The sequence below is a fragment of the Neolamprologus brichardi genome, chromosome 8 (genome assembly GCF_056152115.1).
Source record: "Neolamprologus brichardi isolate AB-2024 chromosome 8, ASM5615211v1, whole genome shotgun sequence".
NCBI lineage: Eukaryota > Metazoa > Chordata > Actinopteri > Cichliformes > Cichlidae > Neolamprologus > Neolamprologus brichardi.
Genome location: NC_142111.1, coordinates 16,689,159 through 16,711,897, shown reverse-complemented (window position 1 = coordinate 16,711,897; position 22,739 = coordinate 16,689,159). Strand labels below are relative to the sequence as shown.

The 22,739-nt window shown below is 40.3% G+C and overlaps 1 protein-coding gene across 6 annotated transcripts in view; it reads left to right on the top strand.

Annotated features, from left to right (window-relative positions):
• Window positions 1-22,739, top strand: part of pald1a (phosphatase domain containing paladin 1a) — a 54,057-nt gene that overhangs the window by 7,828 nt on the left and 23,490 nt on the right. For 2 of the 6 annotated variants that reach the window (XM_006791108.3, XM_006791107.3), the window contains exons 2-18: window positions 2,871-3,065; window positions 3,269-3,371; window positions 4,326-4,505; window positions 4,921-5,085; window positions 5,173-5,333; window positions 5,933-6,008; window positions 6,794-6,948; window positions 7,045-7,141; window positions 7,329-7,433; window positions 7,777-7,872; window positions 7,958-8,092; window positions 8,932-9,048; window positions 9,390-9,569; window positions 9,714-9,911; window positions 10,222-10,362; window positions 10,456-10,527; window positions 18,159-18,299. In XM_006791108.3, the coding sequence (XP_006791171.2) occupies window positions 2,881-3,065; window positions 3,269-3,371; window positions 4,326-4,505; window positions 4,921-5,085; window positions 5,173-5,333; window positions 5,933-6,008; window positions 6,794-6,948; window positions 7,045-7,141; window positions 7,329-7,433; window positions 7,777-7,872; window positions 7,958-8,092; window positions 8,932-9,048; window positions 9,390-9,569; window positions 9,714-9,911; window positions 10,222-10,362; window positions 10,456-10,527; window positions 18,159-18,299 (2,307 nt within the window). In that variant the 5' untranslated portion in view covers window positions 2,871-2,880. Of the gene's footprint in view, window positions 1-658; window positions 884-2,867; window positions 3,066-3,268; window positions 3,372-4,325; window positions 4,506-4,920; window positions 5,086-5,172; window positions 5,334-5,932; window positions 6,009-6,793; window positions 6,949-7,044; window positions 7,142-7,328; window positions 7,434-7,776; window positions 7,873-7,957; window positions 8,093-8,931; window positions 9,049-9,389; window positions 9,570-9,713; window positions 9,912-10,221; window positions 10,363-10,455; window positions 10,528-18,158; window positions 18,300-22,739 lie in introns of those variants that run through there. The other 4 variants (XM_006791106.3, XM_006791105.3, XM_006791104.3 and 1 more) reach the window with 3 other exon arrangements.

Below are 22,739 nucleotides of genomic sequence, written 5' to 3'. Positions count from 1 at the left end.
CTATCTCTCCCGAGGGCTTAAATGCGCAGCAACAAAGCCACCCCCCTTTCCATCTTCGTAGCTTGTATACAGAATAGTGAGGTGGCATGATGCCACAGTATTCCTAGCTTTAATGCTCTGTAAAAAAAATGGGCATATCTTACATGGATAGTCCAAAACTGGCAACACTTTTACATCTGCTACATCTTGTGGTATACTTGGGCGTACAATGTTTACCACAGCTTGTTTCTGTATCATTTATCTAGCCCACACGTCGAATTTGCAAGTATAGATTGGTTCATGCCACCCTTATTCATTAAAAAGAAAAGTTTCAAAGGAAAGAGAAGAAATATTGCAATTTCCTGCTAACATAAGCAAAAATTATGAGATAAAAGCAGAAGTTAAAAAGCTTTGAAAAAAAAAGAAAATATTTCTGTGGATCCGCTTCTGTCAAGTGAATAATAAAGTTATCATTTCATGTGTTGTCCGTTGGAAAGAGTCAGCTGTGTGTTATCTTTGTGCATAGCCTGCCCATGTGAAAGAAAGCTAAGCGTTAGCCATCTGGCTGCCAGATGTATTGCTACTTCCCCTGGTCTCCTCCGTTGAGACTCCAGTCTCCTGCATGAATCTATTCCCCAACATCAGTCAGGAGACGGAGCAAAGACGAGGAGGACGTTGTCTGAAAAGTATAACTTCTGAAGTTTTGCCTGAATGCCAAGCAGGCTGGCACTTTGAACTCCCACAAGGGGTGTTTCCCTCCGACTGGGGGTGGGTGAGTGGATTCAAAGAAGGAAGATTTCTTTTTTTGGATGTGATGCCAAGTTCTCACACTCCTTTGGACCATGGCAGAAAGAAAGCAGCAAAGAAAAGGCTCTGGAAGCACAGATTGCACTTCATCTCATGCGTAAGATATTATATTTTACTGAATTGTTACGTCGTGGAGTGTTTTTTGTTACGTTTCCTGCGGTGGCCACAAAATTATGCTAACAGAGAACCTTTTGGTATGTGACGGGGACTTAAATAGATTTGTGAAGCTGCTGGAGCACAGCATTGAAAACTTGGCTTCCTCCTATTGAACTCGGGCAGGGTTTCTGACTCTTTTGCCTTCAGTCTTTTTCCGCAGCTGTTATTTGATAGAAGCATAATTACTGAAATCATATAATTATTTGAACTCTTTGAACTGCAAACCATTTATACTGTACATAAAGAAAAAATCCAAACCAGGAAACACGTTGTGCTTGTGAGAAGAATCTTTCTGCTGAATCAAAAAGTCTCCGAGTACAAGGCTTGACCTACCTTCTTACCTTCAGAAGCAACAAAGAAGACAGTAGCTGTGACTCATGCGGCACTTCTCTCACCCACAGCCTCTCTGCACCTTGAGAGCCCACTCTATTCAAAACTGATGATCACACAGAGGTGCTTTGAGCTCAGCTAGAAGGCTAAGCTTCCATACGGCTAAACTGTGTGACATTCGGTAGATTTTGTGTTTGTTGGATTCATTCTGTCTGATTGTGTTTAGGGACTCAATGTATTATTCTGTTCATTTAAGTTAGGGGTAATAGGTTCCCAGCCAGCTTTGTCTTACAAGCGATGTTAATGAGCACTGATGGTGTGGCCTGCTTGGCTGTCAGAAGTTTTGTTTGTTTATCTGTAGAGCTCCCTGGAAAGCTTGGTTTTTATTCAGAGGAGAAAAGGTTTTGTTGAAACCTGGCTGGCTCTCATTGGAGACTCTGAACCCCTACCACTATGACCACGATGAAACTGTAGAGAAATGAAATTAATGGTTAAGCCTAAAAAGGGCGGATTTTATGAGTTATTTTTTTGCTCATAAAAAGAAAAAGGAATTAATTTGAGATCATATAAAGAAGTAATTCTTATTTCTATTTTTTTCGTTAAGCAGATCGCTAAAATAAAAGCAGATTTTTTCTATATCCAGCTTTGAATGCTTGCCATGTAAGAATTGCAAAACTGCAATGATAATCAGAAAAATTATAGTTCAACATGTAGATTCTTTCGTTCTGATTATATGTTAAGAGCAGTGCCATCCAAACATACTGATTACCGTGGCTCTGGTTAACCATATTAAAAACCTTCCAAACAGACCCTTTGAGATCATAATAGCCTTTAACAGTGTTTCCACTTCTTCTATATTCTACAGATATGAGAATGGTACCGGTCTTCTTATTTAGCACTCACAAAGATAGCGAATCCTCTGGCGACCATGAATGTCAGTACCTAATTTCCTGAAACCCTAAATAACCTCATGGCAGCACTGTATCAAAACACAAGAGAGATACAGAGAAGGACTTAAGCCTTTGGGGGCCAATATAACAGATCAGTTTTAAGAATTTTTAGCCTCGTCATTGTTCATTAATTCAGATACATTTGAAAAATCTAATAAAGTGCATGGTTTTGAGACGGTTTTTCAGCAAATCCAGTCCTCTTTTGCCCTGTACACATATGGCCTACCTGCAAGCAAGCAAAGCCTGCTCAAGTGTAACTCGTCACACTTTTTAAATGTATGTATTTCTTTAGTATTACAGGAACTTCACTGTCTGTCTGTGTGTCACATTTAATGACATCACTAGTGGGCAATCCTCAGCCGTGATGCTAGCATAGAAAAAAATGTTTCATGATGTGAAAAATAAAAAAAATCTGCATAGTAATTCAAAATTCTATTTACATAGCATACGCTGGTGAGTAACACCTTTTTCTAACCTATTCCTAGTTTTAGCATGAGACTAGCACTGAATAACTTTTCACACCTTAAGTATGTTTGTAAATGATGTCACTCTCCAAATACACACTATTGTATGTTCCGCCGCTGTGTGCGTGCGTTCGTGTGTGATTGCTTCCTGTTTCTAAGTCCACTGCGATGCCATTTACAGCAGCTTGTGGAGCATGGGTACAACTGCCAGTGCCGCACCACAGCCCGTTTCTGTTGCGTCGCCGCTTGAGAGTGTCCATGGCAACGCGATGGCTGACAGCAAGCAGTCTCTTTGCATGAGCCCCTTCCAGACAGTCAACATCCACAACAACAAGGCCAAGTCCATCATCACCAACAAAGTTGCACCTGTCGTCATCACGTAAGTCCCTCCCCGAATCTGCGTTCTCACAGTCGGGTGTGAAACCTTTTTGATCGCTGAGGTGACACCCCCCCTCACCCTCCAGCCACGGTGTTTGCCCCCGTTATCATCTCTTTTGTCAACCCAGGCCAAGCAAATAGCAGCTGATAATTAAATTGGCCTCTCTGCACCATCCACACCTTGTTTTGTGTTTTGCATTGCAGATATAATTGCAGACAGGAATTTCAGATTCACGACGACATCCTCAAGACCAACTACAAAGTCGGTCGGATATCAGACACTCTGCCCGAGCACTACCTCGTGCAGGTAAGGGTGCCGTGCTCTTCTTGTAGCTGCGACAAAGAACAACACCGTCACAGCAAGCTGTGGAGTCATCTCACCATTCTTTCTTTTTCACATTTACATGTCCAAATTGCAGAGTGGTGTAGGAACATTGTCATGCGCTTTTTTATGATCAGAGGCGGCCATTAAAACGGGAATGTTGTCACCCTCCTCTCAAGGCTTTGATCTGCTCTGTCAACTGTGCTGTGGTAGTTCAAGCATGCAGTGTTTTGTCAGTGTTAACTCACAGCTCCTTTTATATGTGTAGAGAGGTCAGGAGTTTAGTCTTGAGAACATCTCCTTAAAAAAGTGACTTCCTTTCTTTCTACCAGTAATGTTTGTCTGAAATGTTATGAACGCCTAATACCTGATTAAAACTTGATTTCTGGGGCTGATGCTGATATTGAAAGTAGTAAAACTACTAATCAATCTTCTTTATATATTTATATACTTATATATTGTGCACATAGTAAGTTAGAGCGCTTTTTAAAACAGTAGATTTGATATTATTCCTCTGTTATTGATATAACAAATTGAAATACCAACTAGAAATGGGAAAGACACGTAAATATGTATATAATGTAAATATAAGAAAAACCTGGAAAGTCCAGTGGTCATGAGGGTGTCTGTATTTGTTGTTTCAGAGCGTTAAGCTCTCTGGATCAGTGCAGGGAACAGGTCTACTAAAGATCTGGGCGGCAGGGCATAGATTGAACTTTCTGAGACGACACAGTAACCGCACGATATCTTTTTGGTGTTGTTTGCAAACACAGAGGACAAAAATCTAGCTTAATCTTGCAGCGATGACACAAAGCACTTCCACATGTAAACACCGTGTCAACCACTGTAATGTTTACTTTGCTACTCTCCCAATGAAGGCTGTGCTGGAAGTTGGAACAGTTTGGCTCAGTTCAGATTTATATGTGCTCTTCTTTCCAGGGGGAGTACTTCATGGTCCAGGATGTCTACAGCAAGGCTGATGTCCTAAACACCACGGGCAGTTATGGGGCGCCCAACTTCCGCCAAGTGAAAGGATCCTACCCCCTGTATGGCATGGGTCAGCCCAGCTTGAATGGGTTCAAGCAGGTTCTCCAGAGACTCCAGGCGCAAGGACAAGAGGTCACTGCTATAACATGTGCACAATTTCACTGTGCTCCTCTTAAGCCTTCGATAGGTTTCTCTGGTAGATCCTATTTTCCTGTGCTGGTGCCAGTTTAGCTCTGCCTGGCCTCTTTCGCTCTGTGTTGTCAGTAAATATTTGAGGAGTCAAGTGCTCAGTGGAGGCTGTGGCTGGATTGCAGAACTGAGCAAACAGAAAGTTGTGGTCATGTGCGCCAGTGGAAAATGAATCTTTCTACTTAGAGCAGCTAGAAACCGGCCGCAATTAAAATGAAATTGACAAAATTATACATCGGGTTTTTAAAACTCTGCATTCATGTGCTCAGTGTCATATGACGAGAAATTGTTTCCAGCTATTTTTAAAAGTAGCGTCGTTTTAAGGAGGAGGCCTGTTTTCCCATATTTCTTCCTACAGGAGGTTATATTCGTCTGTGTAAGAGAGGAGCCTGTTGTTTTCCTGCACAAGGACAGTGACTTTGTGCCATATACCCCGAGGAGGAAGGAAAATCTACATGAGAACCTTCATGACCTGGAAAAAGAGGAGAGGGTGGAAAGCCTGGAGCTCACCATCAGAAAGGAGGTGAGAGACAAACTCATGCCTAATCCCTGAGGGGTTTTTTGTCATTTGCAACAGTGCTAAAACTCTCCTTTCATCCACGCTCCACAGCTCCATGACTTCGCCAAGCTCAACGAAAACATCTTCTACGTCTACAATGACATCGAGTTCTTTAAAGACGAGCCGCAGAAGATATCTATCACGTGCGAGGAGGACATCCATGTGACCGAAGAGGTCTACAAGAGGCCGATGTTCACTATGCCGGCCTACAGGTTGTTTACATTGTTCCTTTATTGTGCCTGAGCTCCTCGGGTCACACGCACAAGTTTACACGAAGCAGCGTGTGGCTGCCTGCTGCTGAACATGCAGGGAAGGTTATAAATAGTGGTGCTTGTTTGCGCAAAGACTGGTTGCCCTGCGTTTTTTTGGAAACGAGAAGAAACGGGGGCGTAAAAACTAGAGATTGAAACATCCTGTTTGCAATCAGATCTGCGGTGTCGGCTTTGCTGAGATGTTGTGAACCGCTCGCTGCGTATCCAGGCCAAGAGAATGTATTACTTCCATAGGAGAGCCCTAAAGCCTTTACTCTTAATCTTTATGTTTCGTAAACGATAGGATGTTTTATTATAAATAGAGTCAAAGTGCAGGTGTTTGGGCTCATCCTGTGATTCGGATCTCTCCCATCATCCTTTGCGGTTTGCCGGAAAAGGCATAGTTTCTATCTGATGAGATTAGGAAACACAACATTAGGGAGCTCGGCTGTAAAGTCTTAAGGTTATATGTTTATGTGCTCTGACCTACATAAGGGCAGTATTGACACAACATACACAGGCACGGGCTCAACTCTGGGTGACAGTGTGTTGTTTTGCAGGTACTACAGACTGCCGCTGCCCACAGAGGGAGCACCATTGGAAGAAGACTTTGACGCGTTTGTTAACATACTCAGGGTAAGCAGATGTAAAAATGCCAATCACACTACAAACCCAGCTGTTACATAGTTCTTTTTTGGGCTTGTCTTTTATATTTGGATCTTGTTCTGATGCGCCATTAAAGTTATTCATGGCCAGAGCTTTGGAGAGCGCCTGGAGTTTCTCACTGAGGTAGTGAGAAAGTAATGCTAGCTTTTTTAATCCACATGTATGCCATTATCTGTCCTGTATGTGTAATCAATTATTAATAAGTCCCCCAAAAGAAGGCAGTAAGGACTCACTTCATGTCCATTCTTTGTTCATCCACTTTGTCTGGTTTCCGTCCTTCCCTTCACTCATACAGGATGTTCTTTTATTCTTGTTGTGACCTTTTTTGGAGTGACTTGCAGCAGCCGTTCCCATTCCCTCTGGTTTGAAAGTGGATTCATTTTTTCTGTTTGGATCAGAGCTTTGTTTTAGTAACACTCACTCTGATATTTCCAAAGTGATCAATTCAATGCGGTGAGCCTGATATCATTGGTTTGATGGCCCCAGATGTAGAATTTTAATGGAGAGCTTCTTGGAAACGAATTTGATTTCTCTGTAAACTGACATTTTCCAGTGCAAAGTATGTATTATCTATCACGTGGCAAGTGGGCATCTCGTGTCCTACGTTAAAAAATGCACCCTATCCAGGAAGTACCCTACTATTTTTGGTAGTAAGAGCATATCTGTTGCACAACTTGGCATTTGGGACTTCTGACATTGTTTGCAATTCATGTGTGAAAATAGCTTAACTCTCATCTATGTGCATCGTTTTCCAGGACAGCCCAAGCTTGTCTCTGGGCCATGGTGCATCCCAGAAGCTGCCTGCTCTGCTGTTCAGTTGCCAGGTGGGCGTTGGACGCACCAACCTAGCCATGATCCTGGGCACGCTTGTCATGAATCGCCTCAGGGGTGATTCACAGCCTCCACCCCAGTAAGAAGTCTAGATCAAATAGAAAATCAATCACAAGTATTTATTAATTTTTTTTTTTTTTTTTATAAAGGCAAAATATTTGTTTTGTTTTGTCAGAGTTGAGGAGCCAGCTGCTTCAGAACCCAGACCACTGTTCCAGGTGATCCAGTCTCTGATCAACAAGCTGCCTAATGGACAGCAGGTCATGGAAGAGGTAAAGCTGATAATGTCTGTCTACATAACAATGATTTGAAAGACAAAAAAAATTCAATAAATTACACGTAGGTCCAAAATAAAGATTTTATGCAAAAACGAGAGGTACAAAGTATTTTATTACCCAAACAGGTATTTAAAAACAAATTGTTCATATATGTGATTCATTGTCTTTTCCTTCTTCACAGGTCGACCAGGCGATTGCCCTGTGTTCAGAAATGCACAACATAAAAGAAGCAATATATGAGAACAAGAGTAAGCTGGAGGGAATTGGTGAAGATTATCAAATTCAGGTTAGTAATGATATAGATTTTTGACGTTTGTAACTTGGAACTTCTCTTTAAAAGCAGCAGCTTGTACTATAAATGGCTCATAAACTGCTCAGTTTATGTCCTGCTTAATAGAAGACATGTGAGAGCACAATCAGCCTTGATAAATGTCTTTTATCAGTGAGAGCTCTCGAGCTGATGGACGACTTGAGAAGTTGATATCATTAATTGATCTCTTTCCTGTCTTTCAAGAAATAAGCTTAATTATTAAAGCAAGTTTGGTTAAAGTGCTTTACTAGAAAAATTATAAAAACCTTGTAGAAGCTGCTACTGTGACCAGATAATCAAGCTTTTATTCCTCTCTTAGGGAAGCAGCACCAAAGACTACTTTCTCAACAGAACAATGCAGAGCTTGGAGCGATACTTCTACTTGATTGTATTCAATGCATACCTTCATGAGCAGGTAAAAAAGTTTTTTCAGCATACATGTCTTCTCTGGGACCATGAAAAAGAAATTGTAAGTCGTAACCATGTGTTGTTTTTTGCAGTATCCTCTTGCCTTTGTGTCGAACTTCAGCCAGTGGATGTGCTGCCATGCTTGGCTGTACAGGTTACTGGCCCGCATGGATCTATCAGAGCTGTCCGCTCCGGCAGAGCTGGTCACTAAAGGAGCCCGAGTGCTGGTGGGAAAATCAGATTATTATATTTAACAATATCATTGTTGATGATGTGGAATGATGTGCTCTTTGCTCGCATTTCATTCAGAGCCTGATTTATAGGCTATTTTTCATCGCAGATCTTTTTGTTCGTGTTCCGTAAACTTTTAACTTGAAAATGTCAAGCTGTGTCCGTTCTTTCAGTTATTGTGATTTTATAACAATGCAAATAGGTAAATGGTCATTTGTAGCACATTGGTAAATGATTAAACCTCATAAAAACACCACGAGGTTTCACAGAACACATTTACAAGAATCAGTCACAATCCATACAACCTTTAGCCACAGGCTACAGACAGAAAAGTCACCAGTGCCACTAAGGCGACACACTAACTGACCAGGTCGCTAGGTTTGTGTGGCTGCGCTGAGCAGATGAGGATTTGGGGCAATAGTGCGTCATTTAATTCCTGTTTTTGCATCAGAAGCTGTTAAATAAAACACATATTTCAGATATAGTTTTGAGACATGTTGGCAGACTGAGCTTAAAAGAAACAGATAAAATAAGAAATAATAGAAATATTGAAAAGTCTGCTTGTTTTGAGTTGGATATTTTTGTGTGAAGCTGAAATTCCTTGGCTAGCTTTTTCTTTGTAAACATATTCCTGAACAAGTTCCCTAAATCTGTTATGATCTAATCATGATCTACCCCTTTAAACTAAATACATTTCCACATAGAAGTCACCATGCTAGCTGCTGGCATGAAAACACATTTCATGCATTCATCCAAGATCCCTCATCTGTATTTGTGATTATCTGTCTTTAAAAGCACCGTATATTACATGCTGTGAATGACTGTGTGTGTGCAGGTTGCTGATGAGTACTTGGCTCCTGACGTGCTCAGCACAGTAAAAGAGATGAAGGCGGTTAACTTCAGACGAGTGCCCAAGATGCCTGTTTATGGAGTGGCTCAGCCAACATCTGAGGTGCGGCAGATTATGTCCTACTTTAATCAAAACGAATGCAAGAAAAATGGGAGATTTTTTTTAATTTGATCCAGAAAGAAAGAAATGTTTTTGTAATCTTTGCTCTAATTACTAAAAGACACACTTTGATATTTTAGTTGTCTCAAAATAAAATCATTTAAACATTCAGCCGACAGTTTTGTAATAGTTATCATCAGTATGCATTTATGCAGTCGGATTTATTCATAAGTACAAACAGACTCAGCAGAATGAGTCATGATTACTTCCCACTCGCCCACCTCAAGACGCTCACACTGGACTTCCAGCTTCTTGCCCTAATCGTCTTAACTTGCTGCATGCAGGCTACTGGAGCTGTTTTGGCCCATCTGACGGATGAAAAGAGGAAGCACACCCACGTGCTGTGGGTCAACCTACAGGAAGAGCTGGTGTTAGAAGGAAATGGCCAGATTTTTGCTTTGAGGGAGCCCACGTGTCTGGACCAACACATCTCCATCCCGTCATCTGACCCAGAGCTGCTAGAGGTAGAGAGAAAATTCTTTTTTTTTTCTGTCTTTTTAAATGTTTTTCATGGCTTTTATATTAGGTTGAATAAATAAAGAATGTCCCAAGGATTTTAGTCTGTTCTTCAAAACAAGTGAAAACATTTCTATATCCTCCTCCTTTAGAAACTGGAAACATCCCTAAAGGAGGAGATTCTACAAGCGCAGAAGTGGCTGGAGGTGATCCTTGAGCAGGAGAAACAGATGAAGATGTTTAAAACCTGCCTGACTGTTCAGGAGATCTTCAACCAGCACAAAAGCTCTCACCAGGGCCTTGTCTGCAAACGCATCCCTCTGCCAGACTGCAGCGCACCCAGAGAGGAGGTAATGATGTGTCAGCCTGTGCGTGTAAACACGTGTGTGTACAAACACACGCGTCCTTTCAAACATGCAGTCTCAAGAGGCAGAAACAGCTTCTGGTTCATTTGATAGGTGTTTGGATTAAAGACAGCTGAGAATGATTAAGACTTTTGCTCCCTCTAGTGGTTAATAATCGTAGAACCAGATTTCAATTTGTCAAAACTATTTATGTGTTATATTTAATATTTTTTTCATTTTCTTCATGTGATATCAATACAAATCTGCATAAATAAAGACATATTGTGGTAATATTTGTATGTTTAATCATCTGCAGGACTTTGATAAGTTACTGGAGGGCATGAAGAGCTCCTTGGCCGAGGATTCCCACTCAGCGTTTGTTTTTAACTGCTCCAATGGCAAAGGCAGGACCACAACCGCTATGGTCATCGCCGTTCTGACTCTCTGGCACTTTAATGTGAGATGAATATTTGAGTTGTCTGCATGTTTACTGAGAGCCACTCTGTATAAAACCACTTCAACTAATAAAAAACTTGGCTTCCATCTGCAGGGTTTTCCTGAGTTTGCTGAAGATGAGATTGTGAGTGTTCCTGATGCTAAGTACACAAAAGGAGAATTTGAGGTATGTGCACTTTAAAAAACAGTATCTTCACCAGCTTGTAAACGCATAAAAACATCTTGAAGTTTCAATTTCTTTGCATAATGAACATAAGTTTACATAAACTAAAACAGAGAATTTGAGATTAGTCAGCAGCCCTTTGAATTACCTGTATTACAACAATATAACTGTTTGGAAATTAACTAATTTATTCACTCAAAACTGAGTTGTGATGAGGTGTTTGAGCTGGTATGCTGAGGCCAGTTAAAAAATACTCTACGAGTCCTGTGGTTTATTTAAATGTGACATTGCAAACTTCAGAAGAAGATATTTTCTCCTGGAAACTCTTCCAAACTAGTCATACTCATTTCGAGTCATTTTCCAATTGTGTCGTCATGAACTATTTTTTTTAACATTTAATATGTTAACTGTTATGAGCAGTCTCTGAGTGGTCTGACCTTGGGGTGAATTTGCTAAGACCTACTCTTACCTGATACATGTTCTGCTGTTGTGCTGAATTTACAAGATAATCAAATTTTGACAGTCAAATGCAACACTTGAATACTTGTTTAAACACAGGTTAATGAAGCTAGAACACCTGTAGGTGAGATGTTTTTGGTTGTGCATGCTACTAATGGAATCAAAATACAATGGGAAATAACAGCTATATATCCGGGTTTTAAGTGATGATGTATGAACCCTGCGTCCGAGTCCAAACTACTCTGTGTTTATTACAGCTCTGGTTTTTAACATGTTGTAATGCTTTGTGTCTTGTTCTGTTTAATCTGAACAAGTCCCTAAAAAAAGTTGGCTTCTCTCAGTTTTAAAACCCTACGATGTACCATAACTACAGCTCACCCATGCAGTGGTATATTAATGACTAACCATGTATTGTGGATGGATTATCTCAGTTGTTCTCCTGACTGAAGTTTGGTCCGTTTACAGCATCCTGCCATGCGATTGCATTTGTCCTTAACCATCAGGAAGCCTCACGCTAACTTTTATCAAGTGAAAAAAGTTAGCTTTTATCCTCCAGCTTCACTGTGTTTATCTATCACACTAACATAGCTGTGTTGCTAGCGTACATGTAGCACATCATTATATACCAGCTACCCCAACTTCAGTAACCCTACAAAAAAAGTCACTGCTGTTTAGTTTTCTGTCTTTTTCAGAAATCCCTCAGTCAGATCATGGTATATGATGTTTAGGTGGAAACTAGCAAGCTAACTTCCTGCTAACTTCTAACTCCATTAAGTTTAATAAATTCAGTTTATCATGGATGCCTGGATGTTAAACTAAATTCTTACACCTGGTAGAGCAGCCACACTGATCCAGCTGAAAGAATTAAATCAGTTTGTAACTCTCAGTGATGCGGCAGTGTTCATTTGACTTTGGGACCTGAAGCGGAGTTTGGACTGGTGTTCTGACAAACCATCCTATTTGGCAAACCGTCCTACCCGTAGAATCATTTTACAGCGACGTCTGAAAAATTATCCTACTTTGGCAAACTGTCCTACCCCTAGAATAATTTTACGGCGACGTCTGAAAAATCATCCTACACGTAAAATTACCTGCTCCGAAGCAAAAAACCTTTGCTTATTTTAAACACTATTCAACTACAATACAAACAGTTAATACATACTCGTTTTTTAATTTCAACTGTCATACTAAACCAGTAAAATCTGGAACACACTGCATTTAGCGTTTTGTGTATGCCAGCGTGTCCTCCAATTGGACACGAATAAAACTCATGAAAGATCCTCCTGGCATCGTCCTTGGTTTTTACTAGAGATACCACTTTTTTATGTCCAATACGATACCGATATTATAAGTTTGGATATCTGCCGATACCGATATGAATTCGATATAGTGTATTTTATAATCAATAAAACTGTTTTTTAAAAATATATCTTGCTGCATTTTATATAAGTTCATACTCAAGTTTTAAAAAACAAAACACTAAAGCTATTCTGTTATACCTTCATGCAAAAAATACTCTGCACCCAAAATATTTCATAGTTCAGGAATGCTGACCGATCTAATAAACTTAATGCTCTGATGATTCAGTAAGGACATCTCCTGATTTCATCTTCATGTTTCCCTCGCACCACATATCCAAACCAATATCATGACCCGGCAGCTTGTACGGCTGCCTGTGGCTCCAGCAAACATCAGCTGATACTAGAAAGTAATATTAAATAAATTCTAGCAACAGCTGATCAAGCTTAAACGTGCTGCTGTTGTTCATTCACTGTTTTCCTCTTTCTGGTGGAAAGTGGGCGATAAAGAAACAAGAGAGACGGGACTTGCGACAGAAAAGCCGATCAGCTGATCATAGCACATAGCACATGAAAAAACTCTTAATACACCAAAGAAACACATGACAAGCAACAGGGATGGGTAAAGGGTGAGAGACAGCCAGTGTAGACAGTGCATCCGGGCCTGCAGCATTTTGTAATAGTTACATCACATTTTTTATTTCTCCCTGATATCCGATCCAGTAATTTAGGTCAGGATCGGTCCATCCCTAGTTTTTACTAATCTTCTGGTTCCAGAAAAGAGTTGTCCATCTTCATCAAAAATATTTACAAATGAATTTAACCAAATATATGAGTTGTTAGTATTAACAATAAATTTCTGACCATTTAGTCTGAATTCATATTGTCCGAGGTTTTGCCTCTGAGCCTTGTCATAGCCGGAAGGTTAGGAGTCAGCAGAAATGAACGAGTAAATCTCTTCCCATTTCTTCTCCATATGTAAATAGACATTTTCTTTTGAGCTTCAATATGTGCAGCAAACAATGCACATAACCTATTAAATAACCACATTACCTAAATAGACTTAACATACCATACAGATATTAACGAATTAGAATGTAATAGTCTTATCACTCAGCAAGAATGCACTGCAAACTTGCTAACTTTGTCGGTAACATCAAATTTGTCCAAAAACTTGACAGCAGACTTAGCCAAAGCTGCAAATTCGACAGTTTTGTGCAAAAAGCAGATAAGGATTTCACTTTAAAATGAACAAACACTCACAATGGCTTAGAAAATCAAGTATCCACGTCAATAAAGTGCTAATACTTACCTATTTTACAAATATGAAAACGGAGTAGCGTTAAATCACAGCTGGTGTTCTGACAAACCATCCTACTTTGGCAAACCGTCCTACCGCTAGGATAAATTTACGCTGGCTTTTGACAAACTGCCCTATTTTGGCAAAACGTCCTACTGAAAGAAAGTCTATTTGTCAAAAGAGTTTAGATAATCTTCTTTTGTCTAAACTTGTTTTTCTTTTGTTGCTAAAGCTCTGGCAGTTTCTAGTTGGGCATTGTAATGCTTTTTGTAAACATCTCCTGCCCCCATGTGGCCATTTTAATGAATCACATCACCAGTATGCCATGCTGTCTGTTCACAAGAGGTACTGCACACTTCTCTTTAGTTTTTTCTCTGCACATGTGATTGAAATCTTTGGCCCAGCATAGCCAAAAGCCGAAGCTTTTCTTTACTGGTCTGAATGGTGTCTGTGAATTGGAGCCTCTGGCTGTTTTTCTTGATTCAGAGTTGTGACAATGAATCAGTGGTTGGAACCTGCTGCCTTAGTCCATAGCATTGTAAACATGAACGCACAGAAAGAGGCGATACTCGGCAGGCGCACAATACCACATGCCAATCACAGCAGCATGTCTGCCGGAGTTTCTGGGATACACTGGTTGGTCACCACGGAAACCTTGTCTGCCTCCAGTTTAGCCTCTGAAGAAGGTTGCTGCTACGTCTGTGAGGTCCAAAGCATTACGCAGCAGACGAACTGGCATGGAGTTAAATAATCCTCTCCTGGTTTGATGTCTTGCTTGGTAATCCTCTGATCCTCTCCTCAGGTCTATGAAGCACCTTAAAAAACATTTACACTCAGCAGGCTTTTTTTTAACAGTTCCCCAAAGCCCCTGTAAACTGAAACACTGACTCTTTGTTTATCTATCTGCAGGATTATGCAAAAACTACTAGGCCAGATTTCATGAAAATTGATGGAGAAGTGGAGAAAAAGAGGCAAAAGAAGATCCTAAAATATTGCAATTAAAGTTGCAGAATAAGCTCTTTAAGTGTTCCTTCTGTTTATTTTTTTTGTATTGCTTTTTATCCCCACTTTTGTTGTTTGCCTTGTGTAAAGCATTTTGTAACTGCTATACATAAGGTATTATTCATAGGTCTTTATAGCAAGTGTGTAGGGCAAATGTTCCAAAAATGAATCCCATAAATTCCATTCCATCATTAATTCCATAAAAAAGCACTCTACACATTCAGTTCAGCACCAAAGGACATGAAGAAAAGGTTAGCATTGGGTAATTACATATAAAGTAAAATTGAGAAGGAAGTGCATTCAGAAGATGAACCTGGTATCAAAATGATGATACAGAGGAGACATTTCCCTGACTTGCTTGGGCACCTTATGTCACGGTCCCAGTGGCAGACCGTGTAGAGAGTGTGTGGAGGACTCAGGTGCAGACACAGGCGTGGACACGAAACTGAGGTTGAACGAAAAGCGAGCCTTTATTGTGGCTGAAGACAAGGAGTGCAAACAAGGCAGAAGCGCAGTGACAAAACTAAACTATAACTAAACTGGGAAAGTGATACCAGGATAAACTATGAATACAAAAGACTGGCTGTGACAACATGGAGGGTGGGAACACAGATGACGCGACACAGACTGTATGAAACACAGAGACTAAATACACATGAGGGATGATCAGGGGAAGTGGCCACACATGGGAGCACAGCTGACACACATGAACCTAACGACAGGACAGGAGAAGTGAAACTGAATACACTGACATTGAATACAGACTTTCAAAGTAAAACAGGAAACATGGAGATTAGACATGACATGAACTAAACATAACCACGCAGACATGACGCATGAACCAGGGAGACTCAGTACAAGGGGAGATGACATAAACAACTAAGGAAAACAGCAATCTCAAAATAAACTAGATGAGCTAAACTACGGCACAAATGAATACAAAAGATACATAAAACTCAAACACTGGGTCGCTCGACCCAGGACCATGACACCTTACTGATAAAACCCCATGAAAGTTTATCCAAAAAGCAGTGTAATTGGTTGAGCCACCACTATCAACAAGAACTGCTACAAGGTGTTTTTGATAATTGTCAATGAGCCTTTCACATTGCTTTGGAGGAATTTTAGCCCTCACTTCTTTGTAGAATTAATTTAATTCCACTTTGAAGGGTTTACAAGCTTAAAAAGCCTGTTTAAGGTCATCAGATCATGTTCGGCTACATAACCCGGGTGCGCTTGAGCTTTAGGCCACAAAGTGATAGCCAGACTTTGTCCTTCAGGATTTTCTGGTAGGGAGCACATTTAATGGTTCCATCAATTACAGCGAGTTGTCCAGGTCCTGAAGCAGCAATGGAGCACCAGGTGATCACACCACCACCATGTTTGACTGTTGGTGTGATGTTCTTTTTTATGAAAAGCTGTGTTCGTTTTATTCCCGATGTAAGGATGTGACTCAAACGTTCCAAAAAGTTGAACATTTGTTGCAGTGGTTTTCTCCTTGGAACTCTCTCATGGATGCCATTTTTGGCCATTGTTGTTGAGCAAGTCTTAAGATGTTATTCTGGGTTCTTTTATGACCTCCTTGATGAGTCGTCGATGCGCTCTTGGAGTAGCTTTGGTAGGGCAGCTGTTCGTGGGAAGGTTCGCCACGATTCCAAATGCTGTCCAAGTGTGGATAATGACCTATCATGGCTTTGTAACAGTTTCCAGGCTGATGTCATTGACTTCTCAGCTGTTCCCGCATGTCTTTAGATTGTGGCATGATGTGTTGCTTTGTGGGTTCTTTTAACCTACTCCACTTTATCAGACATCATCTGTCTAAGTGATTTTTTGTTTCGACAGTTCTAGCTATAATCGGTTTTCCCAAAAAATATGATTGATCACAATTAATTAATGATTTAACAAGAGATGCAATTCTTGTTTCACACGTTGCCAGGCAGGTTTAGTTAGCTTTCATCTTTAAAAAACATGAAATCGTCATTTAAATATTTCCATTTTTTATTTGCTCAGGTTATCTTTGTCTTAAATTAAAATAAGTTCCATGATGAAACATAAAACATGTAATTGTGACAAAAACTGAGAAATCAAGAAGGGGTACAGCTGTTTTTTGCAGGACCGTGTGTGATAAGCCATTGTATTTATGAAATATTAAGATAACTCAAAAGACTTTCTTAATAGGAAGGTAGAATTTTGCCTTAATTAAATTAAAAAAAAAAATCAACTAATTTTGAGGGATTTGATTGGAGCCACTATGGAGGGAGCCCCTAATGATCCATCTAGATGCTAAAAAGCTATAATATTTTGTATCTTCACTATTTGAAGAGCCATTAGTTGAACCCAAACATAACTCCAAACAAATGAAACCTCTAACTCGGCAGCATCATTTCATCAGGTAAAAAGTGAGACTGTGTCAGTATTAGCTAAAAGGCTCGTCTGAATCAACATGAGCTCAATAATCATCTTAAGGTTTTTCATCTTTGCATATTTTATGTAACAGGAATTAACTTAGCGTGTTGACCTAAAAGGACAGACAAGCCTACTTTGCTTTAAGCAAACAAACCATCAATCTGTAGTTAATTAAAAGGCATGTTAGTTAATATGGGACTGATAACAGGTCACCTCTTTTTGTGGTGTAAACTGGCATTCTTTGTGTATTTCGCCAATGACTCTGAATAGGACAAAAAGTTTTCTCCCTATTTTTAACTTTGTATTCATCTTGATATCATTGTTAGTATATAAAAGTCACAGAAGGGCTACCAACAAAGTTTAGTAAGATGGCTTTTAGCTGACCTGCTACACAGCGCTGTAGTTTTACATCATCCAAACATGGTGATGGAAGCATTCCATATTTCCACTAGGTCAACACACAAATCAGCATGCTGACATACATTCACAGCAACGTTTCATTTAGGTCAGGACTGACAGGCGGTGCTCTAAAAACTAAGCTGTGTGTTGCAAAAAGAGCTGTTAGTTTTCTTGCTGCTTAAAATAACAAGAAGACTAAAAGCTAGTCATAGTATTTGTTTTAATGCTTTTTCATTGCAGTGATGCAAAGTGTTGAATGTCAAACGCAAATGCAGAGTAAAACACAAAAATAACGTATTAAAACACCAATCCCAGTTTTATTTGAATGAGTTAAACAGCTTTCTACAATGTTGTTTAAAAAGAATCAAATCATAGAGAAACTTCATAGAGAAACCGTTTAAAGTGCAGCTGTTTCTTTGATTATGAATAAACTGTCCCCAGAAAGGTCCTAGAGTGCTTGGAAAATTGGATCTTTTGATACTTCTGTGTCTAAAGACAAAGATCTATCATTTTTATATCATTGCTGTGATTTTAAAAGCTTTTCCACTTACAAAAAAAAAAAGAAAGTCATCCTGCAAACTGTGATTGTGGGAGCTTCTACTGTAGTTGCAGTATCATGCTGATTCAAAAAAAAAAAAAAAAATCATAGCTGTCTTAGGCGGGTGTGGATTTAGCCAGTCTGGTTAAATATTTCAGTCTTATCATAACTTCAATATCTGGGTTGGAAACATACTCTAAAACGAGGCTTTTTTATTTGTTCTTCTCTCCAGATTGTAATGCAGCTGGTGCGTCTGCTCCCTGATGGCCACAGGATGAAGCGGGAGGTGGACATGGCCCTGGACACTGTCAGCGAGACCATGACTCCCATGCACTACCATCTGAGAGAGATCATCATCTGCACTTACAGACAGGTACGCCACATTACTCTGTCCTAAAGATCATCATGTCCTAAAGCATCCATTTTTAGTGAAATAGATCCGAAACATTTTTCTTTCTCTTAGGAGGCTGAAACAACTCTGCAAAAATGTCGATTTGTGTGCTGTATTGATTGTCGATGCAGTTTTGCATGTGGTCCCATAGATGGCAGCACAAACTAGTTTTTATAGCTTCACCTTAAACCCCGCAGAGATGAATGAGAGGGATCCACTGTGCAACTCGGTGAACTTCCTTTCAGGTCTTAACGGAATAGAGTGGGACCAGAAAAGGCAGGAAATGACAATATTATGAGCTCTTTATCTCTTGATGAAGAGTAATGGTCCACTTGGTGTAAGGTTGCATATCCTGTGGCTCTAATCTGCTTTAATTGCTACTTGCATTGAATGCCTTTCAAGAAAAAAAGACCCTTTAAAAAGAAGAAATAAGCAGAAAAAAAAACAATATGAAAGGTGTTCCATGCAAAATATAAAGAAGACAGAAGCAGTTTGTAAAAGGGGTTTCAGGGTCTGTCCTCATGCTGCGCTTTAGCTATTTGTAATGCAGTCAAATCATGGTGCCTTTGTGCACTGTCAGCTGTTCCCTTCATGCTGGTTGCACTCAGTCCTGTCTCCACATTTTCAATGGGCCTCGTTGTCCGATGAAATCTGTCTTTCACGTGTATTCTCTGCCTGCTTGTCACTCTGTGGTGTCAGGCTCCACTGAAAAAAAAAAAGGATTCCCTTCAGCTCACTTTATAATCGTTTGGATCAATGTAATTGTATATTTGGATTGAACTTAGTAAAAGTGCTCATTGTAATTTAATTTGCAGTTTAAATTTGTGAGGTAATAAAACTTGAGAATAAAAAAAAAACAGGAATAAAAACAATGCGTTCGGCACGTTTGTTAGCTCTCACGTATAAACACAGTTGGTTTGAAAACTCTACATCATAACTGTAGCTGCTGATCATGTGGGCACACTGCTAAAAAGATGTCCCTCGGGGCAAGAAACTGCAGTCACATTTCAAATAAGGTCCTGTGTTAGCCAAACTTATTCAGAAGAAAAAAACAACTGAACAAATGGCTGCAGGATTTATAGCCCTGCATTGAATACTAATACATCCTGCAGAGTAGTGGGCAATGGGGGTTTTGGAGCAGGTAAGGGTTTATTGAAATGAACCAAAGAGAAAAGACTTCAAAACTGACTAAGTGATGGTCAGAGCTACATAAAAGAGTAAAGAGCAAATGGTATTTGCATTTCATGCACACTACATATAATTATAGCCTTTTATGTTTTGTTATGCTTTGATTAGTGTACTGGTTTTAACTTTTCTGCAGGTAGTATCATACGGTATCATTGTCACAGGAGTAAATGATGGCCGGTCTGAAAAAAGAACCAGAATGTTGTTAATCAGATTTATCCTGTAGAGCTGCCACAGTGGACCTCAGATTGGCACTGTGTTCCTGTTCCAGCGTTTTTCCTTCTGCCTGAACCAGCAGGCCAGGTGATAAACAGTGCCAGATGTGGCTAGAACTGGCAGGCAGCAGCAGACTAAAGAGGGGGGAGCCCCCATTCCCAAAACACACACACACACACACATACACTCTCTCTATCCTCACCTCCCCCTCTCTTAAAGCACCCTCCTCTCCTTTTGACAGTGGTTGGAAAATATGTCTTTGATAGAGAAAAACTATATTTACACTGGGACACAAACCATTCACCAGCTCACAGAGGGGCCTGGGAAGAGGGGTAAGGAAGGTGGGTGGAGGCTTTGGGGGGGAGCAAAGGCTAAGGGGATGTCTCTTCTCAAAGGGCCTGCAAAACTGCTTCTGCTGACCAGACTTGACCCCAGGTTGCAGATGCATTCTGCAACATCAGGGTCAGCGCACTCCAGAAGTTTCCCCCTCACTTCCTCTGTCTTCTTCTTCTCTTCTTACTTATCTCGTCTCGTCTCCTGCACAGAAATCAGCTGCTGTGGCCTTGATTTTTGTTGTGGGGTGGCTGTAGCTCAGGAGGTAGAGCAGGTCACCTACTGATCGGAAGGTTGGAGGTTCGATCCCAGGCTCCTCCAGTCTGCATGCCAAGTATCCTTGGGCAAGATACTAACCCCAAGTTGCTCTCCGATGCGTCCATCGGAGTATGAATGTGTGTGAATGTAGTTAGAAAAAGCACTAAGTATAGATAAAGTGCTTGTGAGAATGGGTGTGACTGGGTGAATGTGGCATGTTGTATAGAGCGCTTTGAGTGCTCCGGGAGAGTAGAAAAGCGCTATATAAGAATCAGTCCATTTACCATTTGTCCAGCTTAGTTTTTTATTAGAAAATCACCTCCGGCAATTTGTGTACACTGGAGTACACTTCAGTGTTATTTGGATTTAGTGGGGCTTTTTTTTTTTTTTAACAATTTGTTTATGACTCAAGAATCATTAATTAATATAGTCAAGATATAATTTCTGTCCACCCTCTGGCTCTGTTTGTTTGTTTGCCTATTGTGGGCTGCATCGTGGTTATGAACCCCATTTCTGCCAACGGTTATATGTCTCAAGTTCATCAGTTAGCTCTTCAATGCCATGCTTTACCTTTCAGACCCAAGACTGCAGGTTGCATAGCTTTGTCTGATTTATAGGTCCAAGCAGCTTAAAAGAGCGACTTCACAGAAAATGTTATCACCGAGGATCACTAAACTCCACCCACTCCATCGAGATGGTATTAAAGGGAAAGAGGACTGAGTGGCAGAATTGGAGATTGTCCAAAAACCCAACCCCCTAATCCATATTGATTTTTTTTCCCCACACAGGTGGTGAGAAAACAGAGATGCACAGAACTAGACTGAATGAGTGGCAAATCAGGCTCCTTGTCTGTTCAAAGAAAGGCCCTCACGGTTTGGACGGGGCAATGGAAAAATATTTCTAGGGAGAGGAGATTGCTGTAAGGATTTTTTTTTTGAGGTAAGGTAGTGAATGTCTTTAGGAAAGAAGAAGGGGGAGTAACTGGCTAAATACTCCAAATTCACAGAGGTTGAAGGGACCACCGCAGGCACTGACAGGAGGATTAATTTTTACTAAGAGCACAGGATTAGTAAGAAAGAAAGTGAAATAACTAGTGAGCTGAGGAATCCTGCTGTAAGGTTAAAGCAAAGATTCTTTGCTTTGGAGTTAATATTGTGCAAGTTTGCACTTCAACGTCACCTATCTCTTAAACTCTTTTGGCTCAAGGGTCTTTGTGCACACGTTTCTTCCCAATTAGGATTACCACTTGACAAAAGTGGGGAGCCCACCAGAGTGAGATGCTTAAAGAACTGAGAAAAAGCTTCTATTTAGATCCAGCGCGAGGTGGGAGGTCCGGAGGTTGTTTTTATTAATAACTTCCAGCCTGATTAATGACATATATTATTCAGCAGCGACTGTCCACAAAATTACAGATGTGGTGACCTTATTGTGCAGACACTTATTCCAGAAACTACAGAGTTGAGATATAGCTGTGTAAATTTGTGGAGATACACACTGAGGGAAATAACGCATGTTTGGGGAGTTTCTGAAGTTGTTTGATGAGTTATGTGCGGCTGCTGTCCTTCACTTGCTATTTAGAAGCTGATTTATTTTTAAAGGATTTCCCACGGTTGTAAATAACTGCGCATTACAATCCTTTATATGTTTAAAGTGTTTATTAAAGCATAGCTAGCAGCCAGGCCTGCATTCATCACTAATTTTAATATAACCTCGTATGTTACAGCCACTAGGGATTTATGCGTGTCGTTTATAAACTGAAGAGAGTAGACTGATTTTTACGTATCCTTGCGAGTGGCAGCAAAGAGTTGATGACTTTAATGATCTTCTTGTACGCGTCTCACTCCCTTTCAGCAGACTACACTCCCTTTAAATTATGATTCTGAGGTATTTATAGCCTTACATACTATGGTGTGTAGAGTATATGCAGGTTTTTGTTCGCACCATATACCGTGCCAGGTGACTTCACTGATTAGTATAGAGGAAAAAGTAATGAGCACAATCACCTGCTGCAGTGCGTCATCGAGGGGAAAAAAGCAAACAGATAAGTATTTCCAGTGAAGGATTCAGCCACCTGAATTATATTCTCAGACCTTTTATAGCTCTTATATTATTCTTATATAACTTTTGCGGCTTACTTGGATTTGTTCAAAGTTTAATTACATCTTTACTTTGTACTGTACTGCCCTGCTGTGTTATGTAGACGTCTTATTTGAATCCAAAGCCAGCAGGTTCTCCGGCACACTACCCGCAGTGATTGTAAATGTTATTTGCAACCGGATAAGACTCTGTAATCACAGTTTCTGAACTGTGCACTTTCAGTTTTTTGCCATTTTGATAAATTAGTCATAAAGCCTTCATATTCTTTCAACTGCCAGCATCTGACTATAGAGTCTGTCTAATGTCCTTTTGAAGCCACAAGAGCACATAGGA